The sequence below is a fragment of the Triturus cristatus genome, chromosome 9 (genome assembly GCF_964204655.1).
Source record: "Triturus cristatus chromosome 9, aTriCri1.1, whole genome shotgun sequence".
Taxonomy (NCBI): Eukaryota; Metazoa; Chordata; class Amphibia; order Caudata; family Salamandridae; genus Triturus; species Triturus cristatus.
The window spans coordinates 932,577,707-932,596,316 of NC_140592.1; the positions used below are offsets into that span (position 1 = coordinate 932,577,707).

The following is an 18,610-nucleotide window of genomic DNA, read 5'->3' on the forward strand; positions in this document are numbered from 1 at the left end:
CACTTCTGGGGGAACCTCTGTACTCTTTGCAAATATAATCACCTAGTGGTATATAAAGAGCCAGCTTCCTACAACATGACACTTTTATGTCTTAGCATTTTAAGTACAAATTCCTGGCAGTTGATCATCTTTGGTCTCTAAATTCTACTAACAGCATTAAAATAGTATTATATCTGATTTTAGTAGCTTTACGCCAACCGTACACATTTTGAATTGCTACCCACATTTGACCATTCTACTCAAACGTTGATTTTGAACAGGCACTTTAGTTTAGTCTCCGGTCCCGATCAATATTTTTAATTAAGTGCATTGACGGGGATGGAACCCTACTTAGCTTACATCTAGAAGTTTAAACAAATAACAGCCACACAAGAATCAGCGCCAGGTCTTTGGATACAGTATTTAGAGTTTGTATAGTGGACAACATGCATGACTTAGTCTGCCTGCTCTTAGCATTCTGTCGTAATTTTACCACTAAATGTTTACAAATCTTTATTGGCCACTCATTGACAACACTTACAACACTATGTTATACACCACAGACGTCTTAACCACCTATGAATTGATTGTGTAATTTAAAACGTCACCTGTTTTTTTCCGTAAATCATTGTTCTTATTCTCACATTATTTTTATGTTGGTCGAAGCTGCCTAAAACAAAGAGTATGCCCAAACGGGCAAAGCGCGAGGGTCGCGATAGGAGCACGTCGAATCGACTGACAAAAGTTCTCAGATTTTCCGGACGCAAAGATGGAAAACGTGACCGAAACAATACTGATGAGGGTGGAAATGGATAGCGAACCGAATGGAACCAGAACGCCACAAAACACGTCCGAACCCGACAGCGGAAAGAAAACAGTTTAATAATGGAGTCAATGCCCATGCACACTATCACACTATCCCCAACAGGAGTCAATTTGTCTGTGACTTGAAAGACTTCTTTGAAGAAAAACAACTTGCACACATCCGGACCAAACACTAGATGGTGGAAGTATGCAGAGCATGTGTATCTACAGCCACACATGCCATTGAACAAAATATTCAGATGAAGGAGCCGGTAGCGTTCTTGGTGGATAGCCCGCCACATAATCCTTTGAAACTGGAATCTTAAATTGAGATTGGGGTTATCTACTCTGTATATAGGCTGCTACAGCTGCCAAATGGAGCATAATAGAGGTGCATGCTAGGCCTGATGTCCGCAAATGCAGAAAATAAAATATAATGTCTTGTTCAAAAGCCTGAAGTGGTTATTTGTACCTAATGATACAGAAGTGTACAGACATTTTATATTTGGGTGTCTAGTGCTCTCTTGTATTGAGCCTGCGATCCCCCTTTTGAATAAGAATACATTCCTGATGAAGTTAAAGATAGCCGAACTCTAAGACCTCGGGTCAGGTCAAGATTCAAGATCAGGTTGTCGTAGCAGAAGTTCGGGATATAGTGGGGGTTTTTGTGCGTAGGTAAATTGACATGTCCAATAGCATGGAGTTCCATGGTTGTCTCACCAAAGTGGAGACATTAAAATGAGTCTCATGGATGTCGGTCTCATTTTTTCTCACTACATATGAAATCAGTGGTAGTGGAGAAAAAGTGCTGGCAAATGTCCCTGAATTCACTCATAGTGCAGTGCCCCTGGACTGTGGTTATGGGTACCTGGAGGCGAAGCTTGGGCATTTTGTGTTTTTTGCATTGGCAAAAAGATCAATTGTGGGCATCCCTAGTTCTGAAAGCCCTAATGTAGCACTTGGGAATTCATCTCCCCTTGATGTGTTTGTTTCTGCATCATTCTTAGCGGGTATGCCAAGCCATCGCCCTGTCCTGGGAGATGCATCAATAGAAGGAAGTCTTGATGAGGAAGGGCCCAATGCCATAATGTTTGTTCTAAGGCTGCCAGGTGAAGTAGAGTTTTGCACCCCTCCCCCCTGCTTTCTGGGTGTAGTACATAGTGGCCATGTAGTCTGTTGAGTTGAGCATTACAAATTACTGTGTAAAAGGCTTAGCGCTGGTTGAACTTTCATACACTCAAAAAGACTGATATGCAATGGAAGCAGTTGTTAAGTCCAAGTGCCCTGAATTGTCAGGTTGTCCAAATATGATCCCAGCCCACCACAGAGGTGACCTCAGTCATGTGTGACTGATATCAAGAAGTGTCCTGCCCAGTAACAAATTTTTGTTTTTAAATTCAATACACTTTTTGATCTTACTACGGATATCAGTAATTGGTGTAAATTAATTCTCAGGAAAATATTGCTTTTTTCTTTTATTTTTTTTGGGTTGTTTACATCCTTAACCGAGAAATTAAATATGTAACTAAAGGTATATTTTGCATGTGTAAAAATGTTAATAAAGATATTTTTAAGAATGAACGTACCTTCACCATTGTCTATGCCAGACATGTTGATTGAAGGCCCATTGGCACTACTGCCTTGGATGCTCTTCAGCTGTTGCTCAAGTCGTTCAAGCTGGTAGACTAGTGAGTTTTTCTCTGTACTGAGACTCTCAAGCATTGTTTGCTTCTGTATCAGTGTTTCGGTCAGCTGATGTAATCGGTTCTCCAGCTCTGTCTGACTGCTACTACTCAAAGCTTTATTTGTGAGCTAGAAAAATTAACAGAATAGGATATACACTTTGCTATTCCATTGACTATGGAATTACCACAACATGAAACATAAAAATATTTTAAACCTAAAGAAAACTTTATTTTTCTACTTGTTGTACACTGCTGTTTTTTTGTCAAGATATGGATTGGATATAGCTCTCAGCCTAGTAATCAACAGATAGGGTGAAAATAACTGTTACATGAGGTCTCTCAATGTTTCACTACATGCACACCAGCACAATGCTCAAATTCACTTCCACAGTCAACAAGCATTGGCAAAACCAATTGATCGGGGGAAGGAAAGAGAGGAAGAAAGAAGGAAAGGAAAGGAAGAAGGAAAAAAGGAAAGGAAAAAGAATGAAGAAAAGAAAAAAGAAGGCAAGTATGAAAGAAGGTAAGAAAGAAAATGAAAGACAGAATAATTAAAGAGGGAAAGATAAAGAGAGAAGGAAAGAGAAAGAGAAGGAAAGAGAACATAATGAAAGGCAAGAAATTATGAAAGAAAGAGAAGGAAAGAAAAAAAGTATAAAGAGGATAACCTAATACAGAACAGTTTCAAATGGACACAATCTAATCGGTATGCTGTGAAATAGCAGCCGTCAGAAAAGCAAAACACTCCAAAAGGAATTTACAACAGCATTGGCAGGACATGGGATCTGATAAAGATGGAATGTGCATCAGATGCGACCTGCTATCACATCAGGCTCTAAGCACAAAGGCACCACTAAAGTAATTATAGAGTAAAAACAAACAATTGTCACTGAAGGTAGCTAGCTTGTGTGTGGACGTTATCCTTGTGAGAGAGCAAAATGCAGACACTCAGTGAAGTTAACTAGTGGCTTCAGTAGGCTGATCCACTGCCCCATGCTACATGCTGTCGTGGGCAGCAGCAAAATGTGAATGACAACAAATGATCAACTGATGAAGAGGGGTGGCTGAAAGCCCCTATGTGTAAGTATATTGTACATATTTCAGGTCCCAATGTTTTCTTATAGCTACCACGGAGCATATAACGTACAGCAGAACTGAAAATAAAGATCCCAAGAAGGGTCCCACATAGGGGAGGTGGTGGACATGTAATTGTGGCATTGAGCCTACTGGCTCTAGGAAGTACAGACAGTAGACACCACATCAGTACAAAAAGATCTGATGCAGTAATAATCGTAAACGTGTGTGTTTTATCATGTTAAAAGGGTTTAAACAAAGGGAGACTAAACTTGACTACAAAATATACTACTGACTCAATGGACTCGTAGATGGAGAAACATTCTAATAATATAATCATTTAGCCCAAAATGCAAGGGTTTAATCCAATAGAAAGGAGAGCCCAGGCCCCAGACATCCCATACCCCTACCAAAGCTGTCACTTCCAACAATAATATTCACTGTAGGTGATGTGAGGGCCATAATAATTAAAGAAATTAATTTCCAGACAGGGCATCTTTTTAGTGAGACCTTTTAAACGTAGCATAAGCATCTACATGTAGGTGGTGCTGGAAATAACCATTCCTCTTAATAAACGCATTCAACAGAAAATAGAAGGCAAAATTATTAGATACCTGATTTCTGAGTTTCTGAATCTCATCCTCACGATCTTTCATTCTGCTCTGCAAGGTACTCTTTGTTCTGTATAGTTCTTCCTCCGTGTACTGAAACTCCTATGATATTATTCGGAAAAAATAGATTATGTTTTCAGAAATATTCTGCATACAGATCTCCTTCTCTTTTAAGCTGTCAAGAAAGTTTGTTTTTTGGTTACTGTAAACGTTGAGAAGGCAACAGCTGAAGATGAATCAAACACTTAACATTTAAAGCTTAAATGAACCACATTAAAAACTGTCCTGGACTTGAAAGAATAATTGTGTGTTGTTTTAGTTTATAAGAGACGCATCATTCATTTAAAGTTTAATACACACTACCATGAATCAAGATCCTGGAATACAGTGTCAGACTCGGCATGGCATGATTCGTCTGGTATCAATGGCACATCAAATGAATAATGTGCTAGTCAGTACTATAAATGAATAAGCTGTCTACAAGTCGAGTTAAGAAGGATATTGATAGTGGTAACTGTGGAGTAATGACTAAAGTTTTTCACATCAATCAGTTTTGTTTCATGACAACATGTGTTACCAGATACTATAAAACTATAACTCAATTCCTACAGATATAGGTTTGCATAAAGCCATATGAGCTCTTGAAGATTAACCGGCGTTCCTGAACTGGGTTCACTTTCGTGGAATGTCTCTGGATCTCATCCCCCGCCCCCAATTGTGATTTCATTTTCCACACTAAGGGCCCCATTATGATGGCGGGCAGATCGCCACCACCCGGCCGGCGGTGGCAATCTGCCCGCCATCACAACCACATTTACCCCCCGCCATATTACCATGGCGGGGGGTACCGCGGCGGACGGAAAGTCTGTCCGGCGCTTTCGCGCCGGTCAGTAATCCGCACGATTGCCGGCCGGGCGGAACTCGGGCACAATATGGTCCATCCATATTATAATCCCTGGCAGTCCAGGCCTTTCCATGGAGGCGATGCCGCCATGGAAAGGCAGGCGGGAATTGCTGTGGGGGCCCGTTGCGGTGTGGGGGGCTGCACTTGGGGGGTACCTATGGTACCCTCCTACATTGCCACGCACAAGGTGGCAGGCACCGCGCGGTGCCTGCCACCTTCTGCATGGCAATGTGCAACATGCCACTTTGGCATTGGGGCGGGTGCTGCTTACAGCAGCACCCTCCGCAATGTTAGGTATACAGGTATACAATGTTAGGTAAACAGGATGCGACCGCCAGGGTGGCGGTCGCATCCTAATTGGCGGTGCTGGACCGCCGCACCCCTGGCGGCCTGTCCCAGCACCGCTAGGGTGGAGGGTGGACTGAAGTCCGCCCGCCATCCTAATGGGGCCCCGAGTCCCAGTTTAGCACACACATTGGTATGATAGTTTCAATATTACCACTTCAAACCCTAAACTCACCAACCTGATGGCATTAAGCCCAGGCTCCTTAGCCATATCAAAACGAGTCTATATGGATGCACTGCAGCAGGAGGCAGAAGACTATGGTCCCTCAATCCTGCATCTGCCCACGCATGGGAAGATTAACAAAAAACGAAGTAAGATTGCTTCTACAGAACATCAGGAAATAGAAGGTAACACTGTTTCCACCACACCACCAGATCGGAGATAACTGGCTTCTAGGACTGCCTTTCACTCTGCTTCTGAAGCAACCTAACTGCCAACAGCATTGTGCCATCATGCAATTATGACATAATACTAGAGGTGTGCCCTTTGAAATTATTGTACAATAGTAGATGTTAGTGTTAAGCATTTTTAATATTACGCAGTTATCAAACTCAGAAGAACGAAAGGCTGACTTCTTCAAGCTGAGACTCAAACTTGTGACCATCAGCTTACACCACATGTAAAAAGCTGACACTTAACTGCCTGGGTTACTTTGCTTACTGTAACATTACACACGGATTGCTTTTGATGCTATGGTGTTTCCTTCCAGCTCTAGTACTCCTGGGGCCATATTACAGAAAGTGCCCCCCTGGGGACATACAAAGCTGGTGCACATGCCTGTTGCGGCCTCTGGGGGCACTTTGGTATTACAGAATGGGCCGTAAACACTTGTGCGGATCCTTCTGTAATACTGATAGCACTGGCGCACAAGTAGCGCTAGCGCTATCATGAGAGGGTGGTCCCTCATTTGCATGGGGGCATGGCCCCATGCGAATGAAGGAATAACTTTTCCTCTGCGGCCACGCCATATTATTGACGCGAGCGAAAAGGCAAACAGGCTTTTAGGAGGTGCACTGAAAGTGCACCAGAACAAGGTGTCACAATTTTAGGGGGCCTCTTAAAGGAAGCCCTCAGGAGGGGAGAGAGGGGGTCCCATGGACCCTACCCCAGATGCCCCCATGCAGGCGGATGCAGTCTATCTCTACACCCGCCTGCAAGGGGATCTCTTATGCCTCCTGAAAGTGCAGGCAGCATGCTATCTGCACTATGAAACAAGGAGCAGCTTTGAAGCAGGCACTTTGTATTTCACTTGAATGGGCAGCCCCGAGGGCATATAGAGTTTGCAGCTGCCCAAGGGGCAGCGCATTCTTTGCATTACGGTGCACAGTCCGTTTGTGCCTGGCGCTCCATTTGAAAGGTGTGCCATGGCGTAAAGAGTGAAAGTGCGCTGTATTCATAATACAGCCCAGGAGAGAAATCCAGACTGACTCCACCTGGTTAGGTCCCGCAGGATGTTATTCAGCACCTACCATGAAGAAAAAAGCCCTGTCCTGAATTACACAATATACAGATCCTCAGTGCATCGCGACCGGGGGCATTTTGGTATGTGTGGTGACTCTTGTGATCTCACGTATCAGAATTACAAGTAATGCTTAGAAAACTACATGATATAATAACTCTCGAAATGTATGGGTGTGGGGGGGGTGGAAGTGCCTAGTAACAACAGAGAAATGCGGTTTTGGTGTATAAGGCACTGTTAGAAAAACTCCACTCCCACACCGGAAAGGATGGTGGTAACGGGGTCTCTCCAGACATACACAGTGGTAGCTTGGCTCGAGTGGTCAGGAATCAGGCACCGTGCTAAGCATACGTCATACCCATACAATAACCATGCGTGCATCCGTTCCAAAAACGACTCTACACCGTAAAAATTATGAAAATATCTCTGTTTATCTTCTTTTTCTCTTAGTTGCTGATTAAATAAATAATAACACAATCACCATATACAAGGCTTTTTCTGTGGAAGGGTACGTCAAATAAATACTGTCTTAATGATTCAATAAATAGGGGAGATCATAAATAATTAAGGCATGAATATAAGTGCATCACATACAGGCAATTAAATATTATGAGGCAATAAATACTGCAAGCCAATAAATATTGTGCGACAATAAATACTGTGGAACAATAAATACAGTGAAGCAATAAATAGGTTAAATACAATAAATACAGTGCTCTCAATAAATAATTAAAAGCTGACAGTGACACTCATAGAATCAGATCACATTTAGATTTCTATGGGCGGATTTGGCCCAGTCACAGCTTGTGGTTAGATGGATGGCTTGAGGGTGTCTACTCCCTGGCTTGGACAAGGCTGAGGCCTAAACTGAGGTAGATCAAGGGGGGGAATTCTAGAGACCTAGCTCCCTCACTCTACACAACCCCTCTGAATTAGTCTCAGCTCACCCCTGGCACAATCAAGCTGGTTCCAGCACCTCTCTAGCCCCTAGGACAGTCTCTCAGGATTCCATAGGGCCTTAGGCGCCCTCTATTCCACTTACTGCCCTTTTTCTGAAGCTCCGACGCCGCTGGAGTCGTGTCGACGCCGTGAGGCGGTTCCGGTTCGATGTCGGCGGCCTCGGCACAATGTCAGTTCTTGACGACGCCGGTAGGCGGTTCCGGTTCGATGTCGGCGGCCTCGGCTCGATGTCGATCTCCGATTCGATGACGTCGGGCAGTCTTGGCTCGATGTCGACTTCAGGCGGCTCCGGTCCGATGGCGACCTCAGGTTCGATGACGTCGGCCGGCCTTGACTCGATGTCGACTTCCGGCGGCTCCGGAGTGCGATCCCCACTCCCGACCTCCGGTGCTCCTCTCCTCAGGTTCCGGCGACTCCGGAGTGCGACCTCCACTCCCGACCTCCGGTGCTCCTCTCCTCAGGTTCCGGCGACTCCGGAGTGCGATCTCCACTCCCGACCTCCGGCACGCTTCACCTCGGTCTCCGGCGACTCCGGAGGGCGGACTTCACTCCCCCGTCGACGCCGCTCACTCGACCTCGGGTGACTTCCTCCTCGACCTCTGGTACTCTCTACGACCTCCGTCGGCGCCCTCTCTCGACCTCTGGCGGCTCCGGGTACGACGTCTGCTTTTCCAGTCAGCGCCGCTTCTCCACCTCGGGCTCCAGGTCTCTAGGCTTCTCGACGTCGGACTTCAGGTAGTTACCAGTAACCAGGTCAGGTACTTGCTGTTCTTTACTTTTAAGGCCTGTTCCTGCTGTCCAGGTCCTCAAGTTGGTTTTTCTTGCTTTCTCCCACACAGGGCTCCAGGCTGGGCTCAGTCAGTAGGGACTAGTATCAAGGGTGGGTTTATGGACCCCACTCCAGGCACAAGTTTCCACCCCTGCTGCCTCACTCCTTCCTCCTTCAGGTTTCTGCTGCTCTCTCTTCACCAGTCAGGTGCCAACTGCCAGCTCCAACTGCCAACTCTCTGTCTTAGCTTCCCAACATTCTAAACCGCCTCCAACTGTCACAGGGCTCCAGAATGTTGCAGAAGGTTCTAGTAGGTTCCAGTGGGTTCTGATGATGTCACAGATGGCCACCATTTTGTGCTCCAGGCCCTCAGACAGAAGTTCCAGGGGTAGATAAAATGGCTCCCTGAATCTGCATCAATACTAAAAAGTCTGGTGGTTCCCAAAAAGGAAAAATACTAACAGGGCTTGAGGCAAAAGTGGGACAAAATAAATAATGGAGAGGAGGGACCACCCAAAGGGCCGACAGGTCTAACAGGCACCAAACTCAACGTTATTCCCAATTATAACAGGGAAACTTGTAATGAGAGATACTTCTTACATCCGAAAAATTACGGTAACAATTGTATTGTTATTTATCATGTGTGATAAATATCACGCCGAACACTTCGTCACTCTTCATGAGGGACTTTAACTACAAATACGTTTTCTTCAGTTTTGACATGTAGGCAAAGCTTCCTTATGTTGATCTGGATGTCAGCTAGTGCTTGTTAATAAATGATTCCCCTTCGGTGTTCCCTTCTAACAGTGACAAGTCATGCAGACTGTGGTTACTATACCGGGTATGCAGTCTTTGTGCCGCATTGTTCCTGACGATGGACATTTCGCCGCCTGCACTGCAGGGCCCAACTAAACAGTGCTGCAGTTGGAGGTGGTGTTGCACTGTATATTCAGAGGACATTGCGAAGTGCACAAAAGCAAATAAAACTGGAGCAAATGTAGATGTTTCTGAAACCAAATAGGACGGGATTGGTGTGGCAGAGCCCAACCTTAATTTAATCTCTTATAACATGGCAAACAAAGCCAATACTTTCAAACATCCTGGACAGTGATTTCAAGCACTCCAATAAAATCAGTTTTAATAGCTGCCAAAAGATCTAAAAACAAAAGGAAAGCTGGGTTACTATCAGAGGGAATCCCATGGTGCGCAAGTACCCGAATAGCATTTCGCACTCTTAACTTGGACTTCTGTTTTGTTTATTCAGAGCCTCTTTGCTCTCCACAGCCACCTTATACAGGAGTTGGGGCATCTACTGTTATTGTACCTAAATTCCAATTCTCACATTTATGATCCTTTATATGACTTTATTTAGTTCTTGAGATATTGCAAACCATACCCGCAAAAACAATGTCAGTTTGCTTTACTAAATTGATGAGAAAGTTAATATTACTAATGAAGTAGAAGTAGGACATCATACATCAACATGACATATTAAGAAGGGCAAAGTAGAATGACTTACCAGCTGGGAGAAAGGAAGTTTAAAAAAGTAATAAACAATAAACTATGTAGGATAGGTGGATTTATCGAGAAAGTGATTTTGGAGATATCTTTTAAATAAAATGAAGAGGTTGCAAGCCTATTGTGAGTTGGCAGTGCTTTCTAGATTTTCTAGATTTTAGGGACATTCCCGGGAGAGTGGCTTATGTGGTACGAGGAATATTGATTACGATTTTCACACAATCAATTACCTCAACATCATCAATGGGAAAGCATGGTCCAGAACCTGTTCAATGACCTGCAGGGGTATCCCCTCATAGCTGGGAAAGGGCTACTGTTGATGCCTGGGGCTAGTCACATAAAGTTGCAGTGGCAGCATACAGAGTATTTTTCTCTATATCAGCAGAGTGTGGTCTACTGACCACTCTTGTGTAAAGATCCTGTGAGTGTTAACCACACATGCCTGTGTTGCTGTTTTGCTTCAAAGGCGTGAGTGTACTTGAGGTGGATGTGTAACAAATTGGTGGAAATAGGACTTCGTGTGTGGTGAGATTAGGAGTACAGAGACCAGTATGATCCATTCTGGATGACTCCTACTTTAGCAAGAAATAACATAGAGAGTTGATAGAGCATCCCCAGAAGGTGGGAGTGTATTGATTGAATTCCTGCAGCTGGAGGATGGAGACCCAGACACTGTAGTGAGGTAGAATGGAGAAAGAGCTACCATTACAATGTAATGGTCTTTCTAATGAAAGGCTGCTGATTAGTACTTCCTGTGCACTGCCATTTGACAGAGGGTGGGGATGTGGGGCGAGACTGAAGCTTCTGTTCAAGGGGAGTACGTTTCGAGACCCGGCCTGCTCTTTTGTCTGTTCTTTATTGCTGCTTCAAGAAGACTGAGGACAGCCAGGTACAGAGCTTTCACACTCTTGTGCCATTGTTTAGGATATTCCTGCCTGGAGCCAACATCATTGCTACCCTTTATGAGAGCCATCACCTCACACAAAGGCTGTATCTGAGGAAAGGCCAGAAAGTGACACCTGAAAGAGAGCCATTCCAACTCGATGCTGAAACCTTAGTGAATCCATATTCCCTGTCGGGAAATTGAGTATATGAGTGGGAACCAAACCACTTTGTTCCGTATCCAATTTCAATTTTAAGAAGGAAAGAAGCTGGAGTCTGCATGACAGTCAGTCTACCATTGGTTGGGAAACATCACCTGAAGTCTAAGGGTCTGCCTAGATCATATAAGCTTTCCTGCTCGTTCAGAAGGGAATGAGAGTACGAAGCCTTGCAGGAGGAAAGAATATCAAGGATGAGAAACTCAGAGTGGTCCATGAGTGTGGAACCCCAGAAGAAGTAGACTAACATAAGGGAAAGAAGCAGGTATGAGCCAGGAGTGTGAGGGGTCCATGGTCATATAGTGAATTTTCTAAAGTGAGCTCTGAGACAAATTATCCACCAAGATAGGGATGCTCGGTATTTCTGTTGCAAACTGCTGCAAGTCTGCTGCAAGTCTGCTGCATGTGAGGGGTTGCTGTATTGGACTGGAGGCTAAAAATCATGAAGACGATTGCCTGCCTGCCTGCCCCACGCGCACAGGACACAAGTACCAAAGACATTTACCCCACCCACATCAACCTGGAGGTCGCAAATCCCCAAGGCGGGTGCCTGCTTGCATTGGCCCAGAGGCTGCATACACAGAAGATGAGGCCTTACACATTGTTCCAAACCAGTGTCCCAGAGAGCCATGAGATCAACATCCACAGTCTCCCTTCATTGATGCGGAAACCACATGGTACAACGCCACTGAAGAACACCAGCCAGCGCTGCCGATCCAAAATGCTATAAAGCAAGTAACGTGAAGCTGATCTTGCATGAACTGAGCCAGATTCAAGCAAATGTAAATCCTACTACTACAATGCTAGGTTTTGGCAGAAAGACTACTGAACTGACTTAAAAACTATCCATTAGGATCATTGATAGCGATCTGCACCTGTGTCTAATCAATGCCTATATCCGTATCTTTGCCTAAGTTACCACAGACATTAGGAGCTTTGTAGAGAGAAGAAGGTACAAGTATTTCACTAGAACACATAGGTGAGGTTACACCCTGTAACTGAACCATCATGGTGTGTGTGTTGTATTTTGCTTTAAGATTAAAGTTCTTTTATTTTAACAAAAGATAAGTACTACTGGATAATATTCTATTGTGTCTGATTGACTACTGAGTTCTTAACCTCCACACTACATCTTTGAGAAGCCTTTGGCTACTTACCCTCACTACCCTGCGAGGCAAGTGTGAAAAGGGTGCACTTGGCCCACTCTGCAGAGCGACAGCAGGAAAGAAATCTAAATACCAGCGGCAAATTACCTCAACATCTGCGGTTGGTGCCCAGTAGCCAGTCTGCCATATAGCCCTCCGAAGGGATCTGACTCTACCATTCCAGCTAACCAGATGGCTTAGGTTGGCCTCTGTAAAAACAGACTCTCTGTATATCTGGTGACACACAAACGACACGCAGCACTCATGACTTCTCACTTTAGAATTCGCTTCCTTTAATGCTCAGCATCGAAGACAAATTTAATTTTTGGAAATTCAAGACAGCCTTGAAGACAAATCTGTTCCGTGAGCCTTTTAGTTTGCACTCCCAGATGATAATTCTGACTAGACTGTCTTCAGGCTCCCAATACCATTTTCATGTCAGAGGACAACTGGAAAGACATCCGTTGTACCCCAACACTGCATACAAAAATTAATTATACGATCACACATTGAATGGACTTGAGATCACTTACCAATGGGTCAACCAAAATTAGATCCAGCAAAATGTATATAGCTTCAATCGCATGCACGGAGGTGAAATGTGCAGAACGTACTAGCTTTTCTCGTGTATACTGGTGTCGAAATAACAAACATTTCTCTTGATGGCGAAAACCCCATTGCTGCATCCATCTCAGGAAACCTTTTATTTAATGTCTCTTTCACTGACAGCACAGCATCCCTTTGTCAAAACCCGTACACATAGCAAATGCTTCAAAGGTGGCAAGAGTGGTACAAACTGATCTGGTAAACTGAAAAATTAAAACTAATATGGTTTTATTGCCTTCGGCTCCTATACAGCATTTCACATAATTCAAGTATTCACTGGAAGCTGTGCAATACATTTAGAAGGTTAACCTTCTTCATCTGGGTATCCAAACTTAGATTTTTGGGGAAAATGATTTGTAGTTTGACTTCAAACAAATGTTTTGGAGGCACTTCAAATTCAGAAGGGATTGAAATATGTCTGCAATGTAGAAAGTAGCATAGATTACATTAGCCACAAGACAGAGCACAGATCTGTATATTGATTTTTCAGGTTTAACATTTGTGGCATGCATGTAGCATGTTTAAAAGTTTGAAATAGAAAAAGGAGGGGATTGAGAGGAATAAAGGTCCAGGACACGTCCTCTCTCTCTCTATAGTGAAGTTTTTACAAACTAGGTGTGCAAGTATATGTTGTGGATTCACCAAGCCCATATTATAGGCATGGGATAGCTCCAGGTCAGCTAGAGTATTTTTTCCAGGAGGCACAAATCCTCACTCACTGAGGTCGCATGCTGCGATTGCCCTTCTCACGGGGCGGATGCTGCAATGGTCAATGGACTCCTCCTGCAGGCACTTTGCTGGAGAGCTTTTCTCTGCCTAATGATAAGGAGAATATACCACCATAATCAAAAACCCTTAGCGTTGTAGAGGTGGTAGGCTCAACAAAGGTGGTGACTTAAAATTTACTCGGAGCGCAGAGAATGGCTTTAATACAAATTGGCTGCCTCCGTTAAGGTTAAAAACAGGAGGAACTCATAGGATGTTGATGGTCCCAGAGTTTTTCATATGGCCAACATGTTTCCTGCCTGTATTGCACAAAGAATAGTTCTATTGCAATTCTTTAGGACTAGAAACAGCAATGCCCAATCTACTAAAGTAGGCATCCCAGGAGCTGTGTGATTGGTGCACACCAAAGGTGACTAAATTAAGATTACTGAATTCTTGCTATCTAACTTACTCTCCTGTTCCTATCAGTGACTGAAAGATAAAAGTAATGGAAAACAACCAACATAAATATAAAACAACAATCAATGTGCGAAACCCTTGTTCGAAACAGTAACGTGCACCCAAGAACACTCCCAACAGCCTGCATGTAGCATCCTTGTGGATAACAACACTGCAAAGCACACAGTGAAACTGAAGAAGTCGAGTGTCAGAGATATGGTACAAACTCACCTGGAACCCCAATAGGTTGGGTCCCTTGGAAAGTTGTTGGAGAGAAGACTTCCTGATGACATATCTACCAATTTAAAATAAACATCAGGGCGTAGCGCCAAAAAATAGGAGAAATGCATGGGTGGTTTCAATCCTACGTATTTACTAGCTAATTGTGAAGTCTCAATAAGTAGCACACCCAGCTCCAACAATACCTGATGTGGATCTGGAAGCCGGCAGCTCCCTACTTGAGACGCTGCCAGTTCACCACGTCAGTCTTCCATGACATCATCGGCTGAGCATAGCATGCTGAAGTATTCCCTGGCCACTAGAACACAACATGGCAGGCTGGTTGACCTCATCTGCCAGTAATGACCGAGAGCAGAGCGATGGAGTGTTCTCTGGCGACGAGAGCATGACAAAGCTTGCGCCATGTTGGATGTATTATTTTGGATTGCACTCCCAACTTTGAGCTATCCCTTCATTTCTTTAATAAACATAAAGCAGGAACCAGTATCCAATGTGAACCCATAATATGGTCATGTTTTGTTGCGTCTTACGAAAAAAAAGAAAAAACCCTATTCCTTATTTTTAGAAAACTAAATATTGTGGCAACACTATAAAACCATATCAGAAGTAAACCTGAATTGAGGTCACATATTCTTGTGTCTGTTTGGGATGTGGAAAAGGAAAAATACAAGGTAAGAAAATAAGTTTCTTACCTGTAAACTGTGGTTCTCCAGTATTGGTATCTTCCATAGATTCACACACTTGAATCATTCCCCATAGTCGAAGTGGGAGTCCCACTGTACATAGAATAGCAATAGAGCAGTAAGTAATAGCAATATAGCAATAAGTAATTCATCTAACCTTAAAGATAATAGAGAAAACCATTCACTTTAATAGCTCGTCCTAGTCATTAGATATGGTCTAAACCCCAGCCAAGCAGGTGACAGCACACTCTAGAACCATCTCCACAGAGGCTCCAGGCTCTCAGATTTTCTACCGCACGTCGTGTGAAGGGAGTCTCCCTGAGCTCTGCTCAGTACTTCAATTTTTTCTTCAGATTTTGTTCTCTGAACATGTCTACTTCTAAGAGATCTCTATACAGACACTGTGAATCTTGTGGAAAGTTGCGACTTCATGTGGATGATCCCCCACAAAAAATGATCTACTGTCTTCACCCAGATCATCAGGTGAGAGACTGCAAGATCTGTAAAACATTTTCTCAGAAGACCTTGAGAGACCGGGAGGGACGTGTTCTTCAGTGGCTACAGAAGCTCAAGACTAAAGACAATCCCTTGTCTGATGAGGCGAGTCTTTCCTCTCTCAGAACAACAGCTTCTAAAAAGAGGGCAAGTGAGGCGAAGTTGGTATCTCCTAAGGCTTATAAGGTGCTGAAAAAACATCATCACACCTTTAAGCAACAAGATCTTCCTTCATCCTCAAAAAAGGCACATGCCCCTCCTAAGGGTCATTCTGTGCCCTCTACGCCTTTAAAATCTTCCACAAAGTCTAAGCAGGTGTCTAAATCTCTTCCTGAGACACTTTTATCTCAGAAAAAAGACGATTCATCGCCGACCTTCTCTTCGACGACGAGATCTGTCGCCACTACGATGACCACGACATCTACTTTTTCGCCTCCTCATCCCAAGATTATTATGTCGTTGGCATCTTCTCCTTCAACGTTGGTGTCAGTGAAGGTGGACCCTTTCGTCGACGTTATCCTTGTCGACGAAGAAGCCCTCGTCGACGAAAGCTTCATCTCCGCTGAGACTGTCGACGGTTCTGCAGAAGAAGAAATCTCCTTCGTCAACGGTGGCCTCGTCGACGGCGGCCTTGTCGACGGTGGCCTCGTCGACGGTGGCCTCGTCGACGGTGGCCTCGTCGACGGTGGCCTCGTCGACGGTGGCCTCGTCGACGGTAGCTTCGTCTGATGCAGACCTTTGTCGACATAGTCCGCCGACGGCCATAACGACGACGGAAGAACCATTGCCTAAATCTAAAAATTTGATGTCTGTAGTACCCTTAACATCTTCATCAATGCTTGTAGCCTTCATCGGTGTTAGTGGATGCTTCAGGGCTTCCGAAGAGAAAGAATTCTCAAGACATTCTTTTACCATTACATACCTCTCCAAGTAAGGTATCTCCTTGTCCTCCTGAGGAGATTTTTGACTATGGAGGATTCTGAGGATGATGAGAAGTTTTGTGCTGCCCGAAGTCCCTCCGAACTTCTTATTAAGTGTCAGGATGATGAGGAGGATGATTACGATTATTACGCAGAAGCTTCTACTCAAGACAGACAAGCAAATCAGATGATGCAAATGCTAATGTCTCTTGTCTCAAATTTACAACACATGGTAGAGGATTACTACCGCAGGTTTCCTCCCTCGGAGCCGGCATCTTCCGTTCCACAGACACCTATTCTGCAACCGTCCTTGCTTATCAGATCGCCCCCTTCAGTTTCTCGTGTGGCCACAGTGTCTCAGCATCCGGAAGAGACACACACTACGGATGAAGAAAGGGAAGAGGAAGAGTTGGATGAGGGATCCCTTCCTAATGAATGGGATGACTACCAAATCCAGACAGCATCACCTTCCACTCGTCCTCCTATAGACTCACTACCTGCAGGTATAGGAGGTTTCCATGTTCTTATGGAAAGGGTGGCTAAAAAGTTACAACTTCCTACGGTCACCAAGCAGGATGACTATTTCTTATACGATTTTAAGGAACAAACAAGGAAACAGGTCCGAGCAATACCTATTATTGACTTCATATGGCAGGAGGGATTAAAGGTTATGAAGACCCCAAATTCAAGGTTGGCAAAGACAGAAAAGTCATGTTACAAATGAATACATAGATTTTGTTTACAGTCCTATTTAGTATCTAGTTCAGGACTTCACTAACAGGTCAAACAACAACAAATGGATGGTATTTTTCCCATGGAAAGGTGGCAATCCTAGTCCCAACAACTTTGCTTTTTCCCAGAAGCTTTGTCTTTGCAGTTTTTTTCAAGGAACAGATTACTCATGTATAGTATGTATTCTGAAAAAAACTGCCTGTAGGTATCTGTATAAGTTCAGGTTCTGGGTGAGCATTTATGACGGCCACAACAGAATGCTGCGGAGCTCAAGCCAAAGGCAGTGCAAATTTCTCGAAGTGCCCATTTAGTAGGAGATAACGGAGTTCCGAATGCATGCTCATCTGATCCACGGCCTCTCTGCAGAGCACATACAGCAATGGCCTGGTGTGCCAATTATAATAGTGATTGTATGCAAAAGTGTGTGACGGCGGTACACAGCTGTCAAAAAATTAACAGAGCAAAAGTTAAAGAAAACGCAGTGGGTACAGGTGGCTGGATGTGGTGTGCCTGTTGGGGTGGTGAAGGGAAGAGCGTTTAAGGAAGTAAATCCAGGAGAGTGAAATGAGTGCCAAAGGGAAAAGACATTAGTTGTGATACACAGATGCAGTGTTTTAGAAAGAAAGGAGAGACAAATGGGCTTAAGTGTCCAACTGAGAGACAGCAGAAGAAAACGCTGTGAAGAGAAGAACAAGAGTGATTGAGACACTTCGAGGGCCCCTACCTCTTCCACAGACCTTAGTAATGTTTAAGTCACAGTTTGCTTAAAATGTCTGAATGACTGAGAGTGTGTGTATATATTTGAATATATATTTTTGTTCACGTGTGCACAAGCTTCATGATTGTCCTTTGCATTTGGCGCCACCACTTTTATCTGTGATCTATCATGTATGCCCCCTAAAAATCATTCCTAGAGACACAACTATACTGGCAGCAGCAAAATGGCAGAGGTTTAACATTCAATACCACTTCACTGTGAACAAAAGAGCCAAACTACGCAAATGCGAGATAAACCCACAGAAAAGCGGCTGGTTGACCGTCCAGATAATCAGTGTGGTCCTCGGCTCTGTCAAGAGTCATATTGGTTGCCCTCTCAGGGAATTAGTTATCCACGCACACAGTACTATAATATGATGTCATAGGATGGGGGAAATGATGCGCTGTTCATGGGTGCTCCCCCGCCTGGGGTGAAACACAACACACTAGCTCCTCTGACAGATGTATGCCTTTCTTAGAGCCTGGACCAAAGATAGCTAAGTAACAAGACCTCAGGGTACCTTGCCATCGAACAGATCAATTTGAAGGTTCTAGGACATCATTAACTATAAAAGGTGAATGCACGAAACATCTATTAGAGCAGCTGAGGCTTCATTAATACATCAGGGTCAATATAGCTAAGAAGAGAAGGTGAACATG

At 44.1% G+C, this 18,610-nt stretch overlaps 1 protein-coding gene across 1 annotated transcript in view; it reads right to left on the reverse strand.

Annotated features, from left to right (window-relative positions):
- The window catches only part of GOLGA5 (golgin A5), a 112,850-nt gene that overhangs the window by 27,740 nt on the left and 66,500 nt on the right, over nucleotides 1-18,610 (reverse strand). The window contains exons 9-10 of the mRNA XM_085626494.1: nucleotides 4,157-4,255; nucleotides 2,370-2,595 (exon numbers count right to left, since the gene is read on the reverse strand). Coding sequence (XP_085482620.1) covers nucleotides 2,370-2,595; nucleotides 4,157-4,255 — 325 coding nt within the window. The remainder of the gene's footprint in view (nucleotides 1-2,369; nucleotides 2,596-4,156; nucleotides 4,256-18,610) is intronic.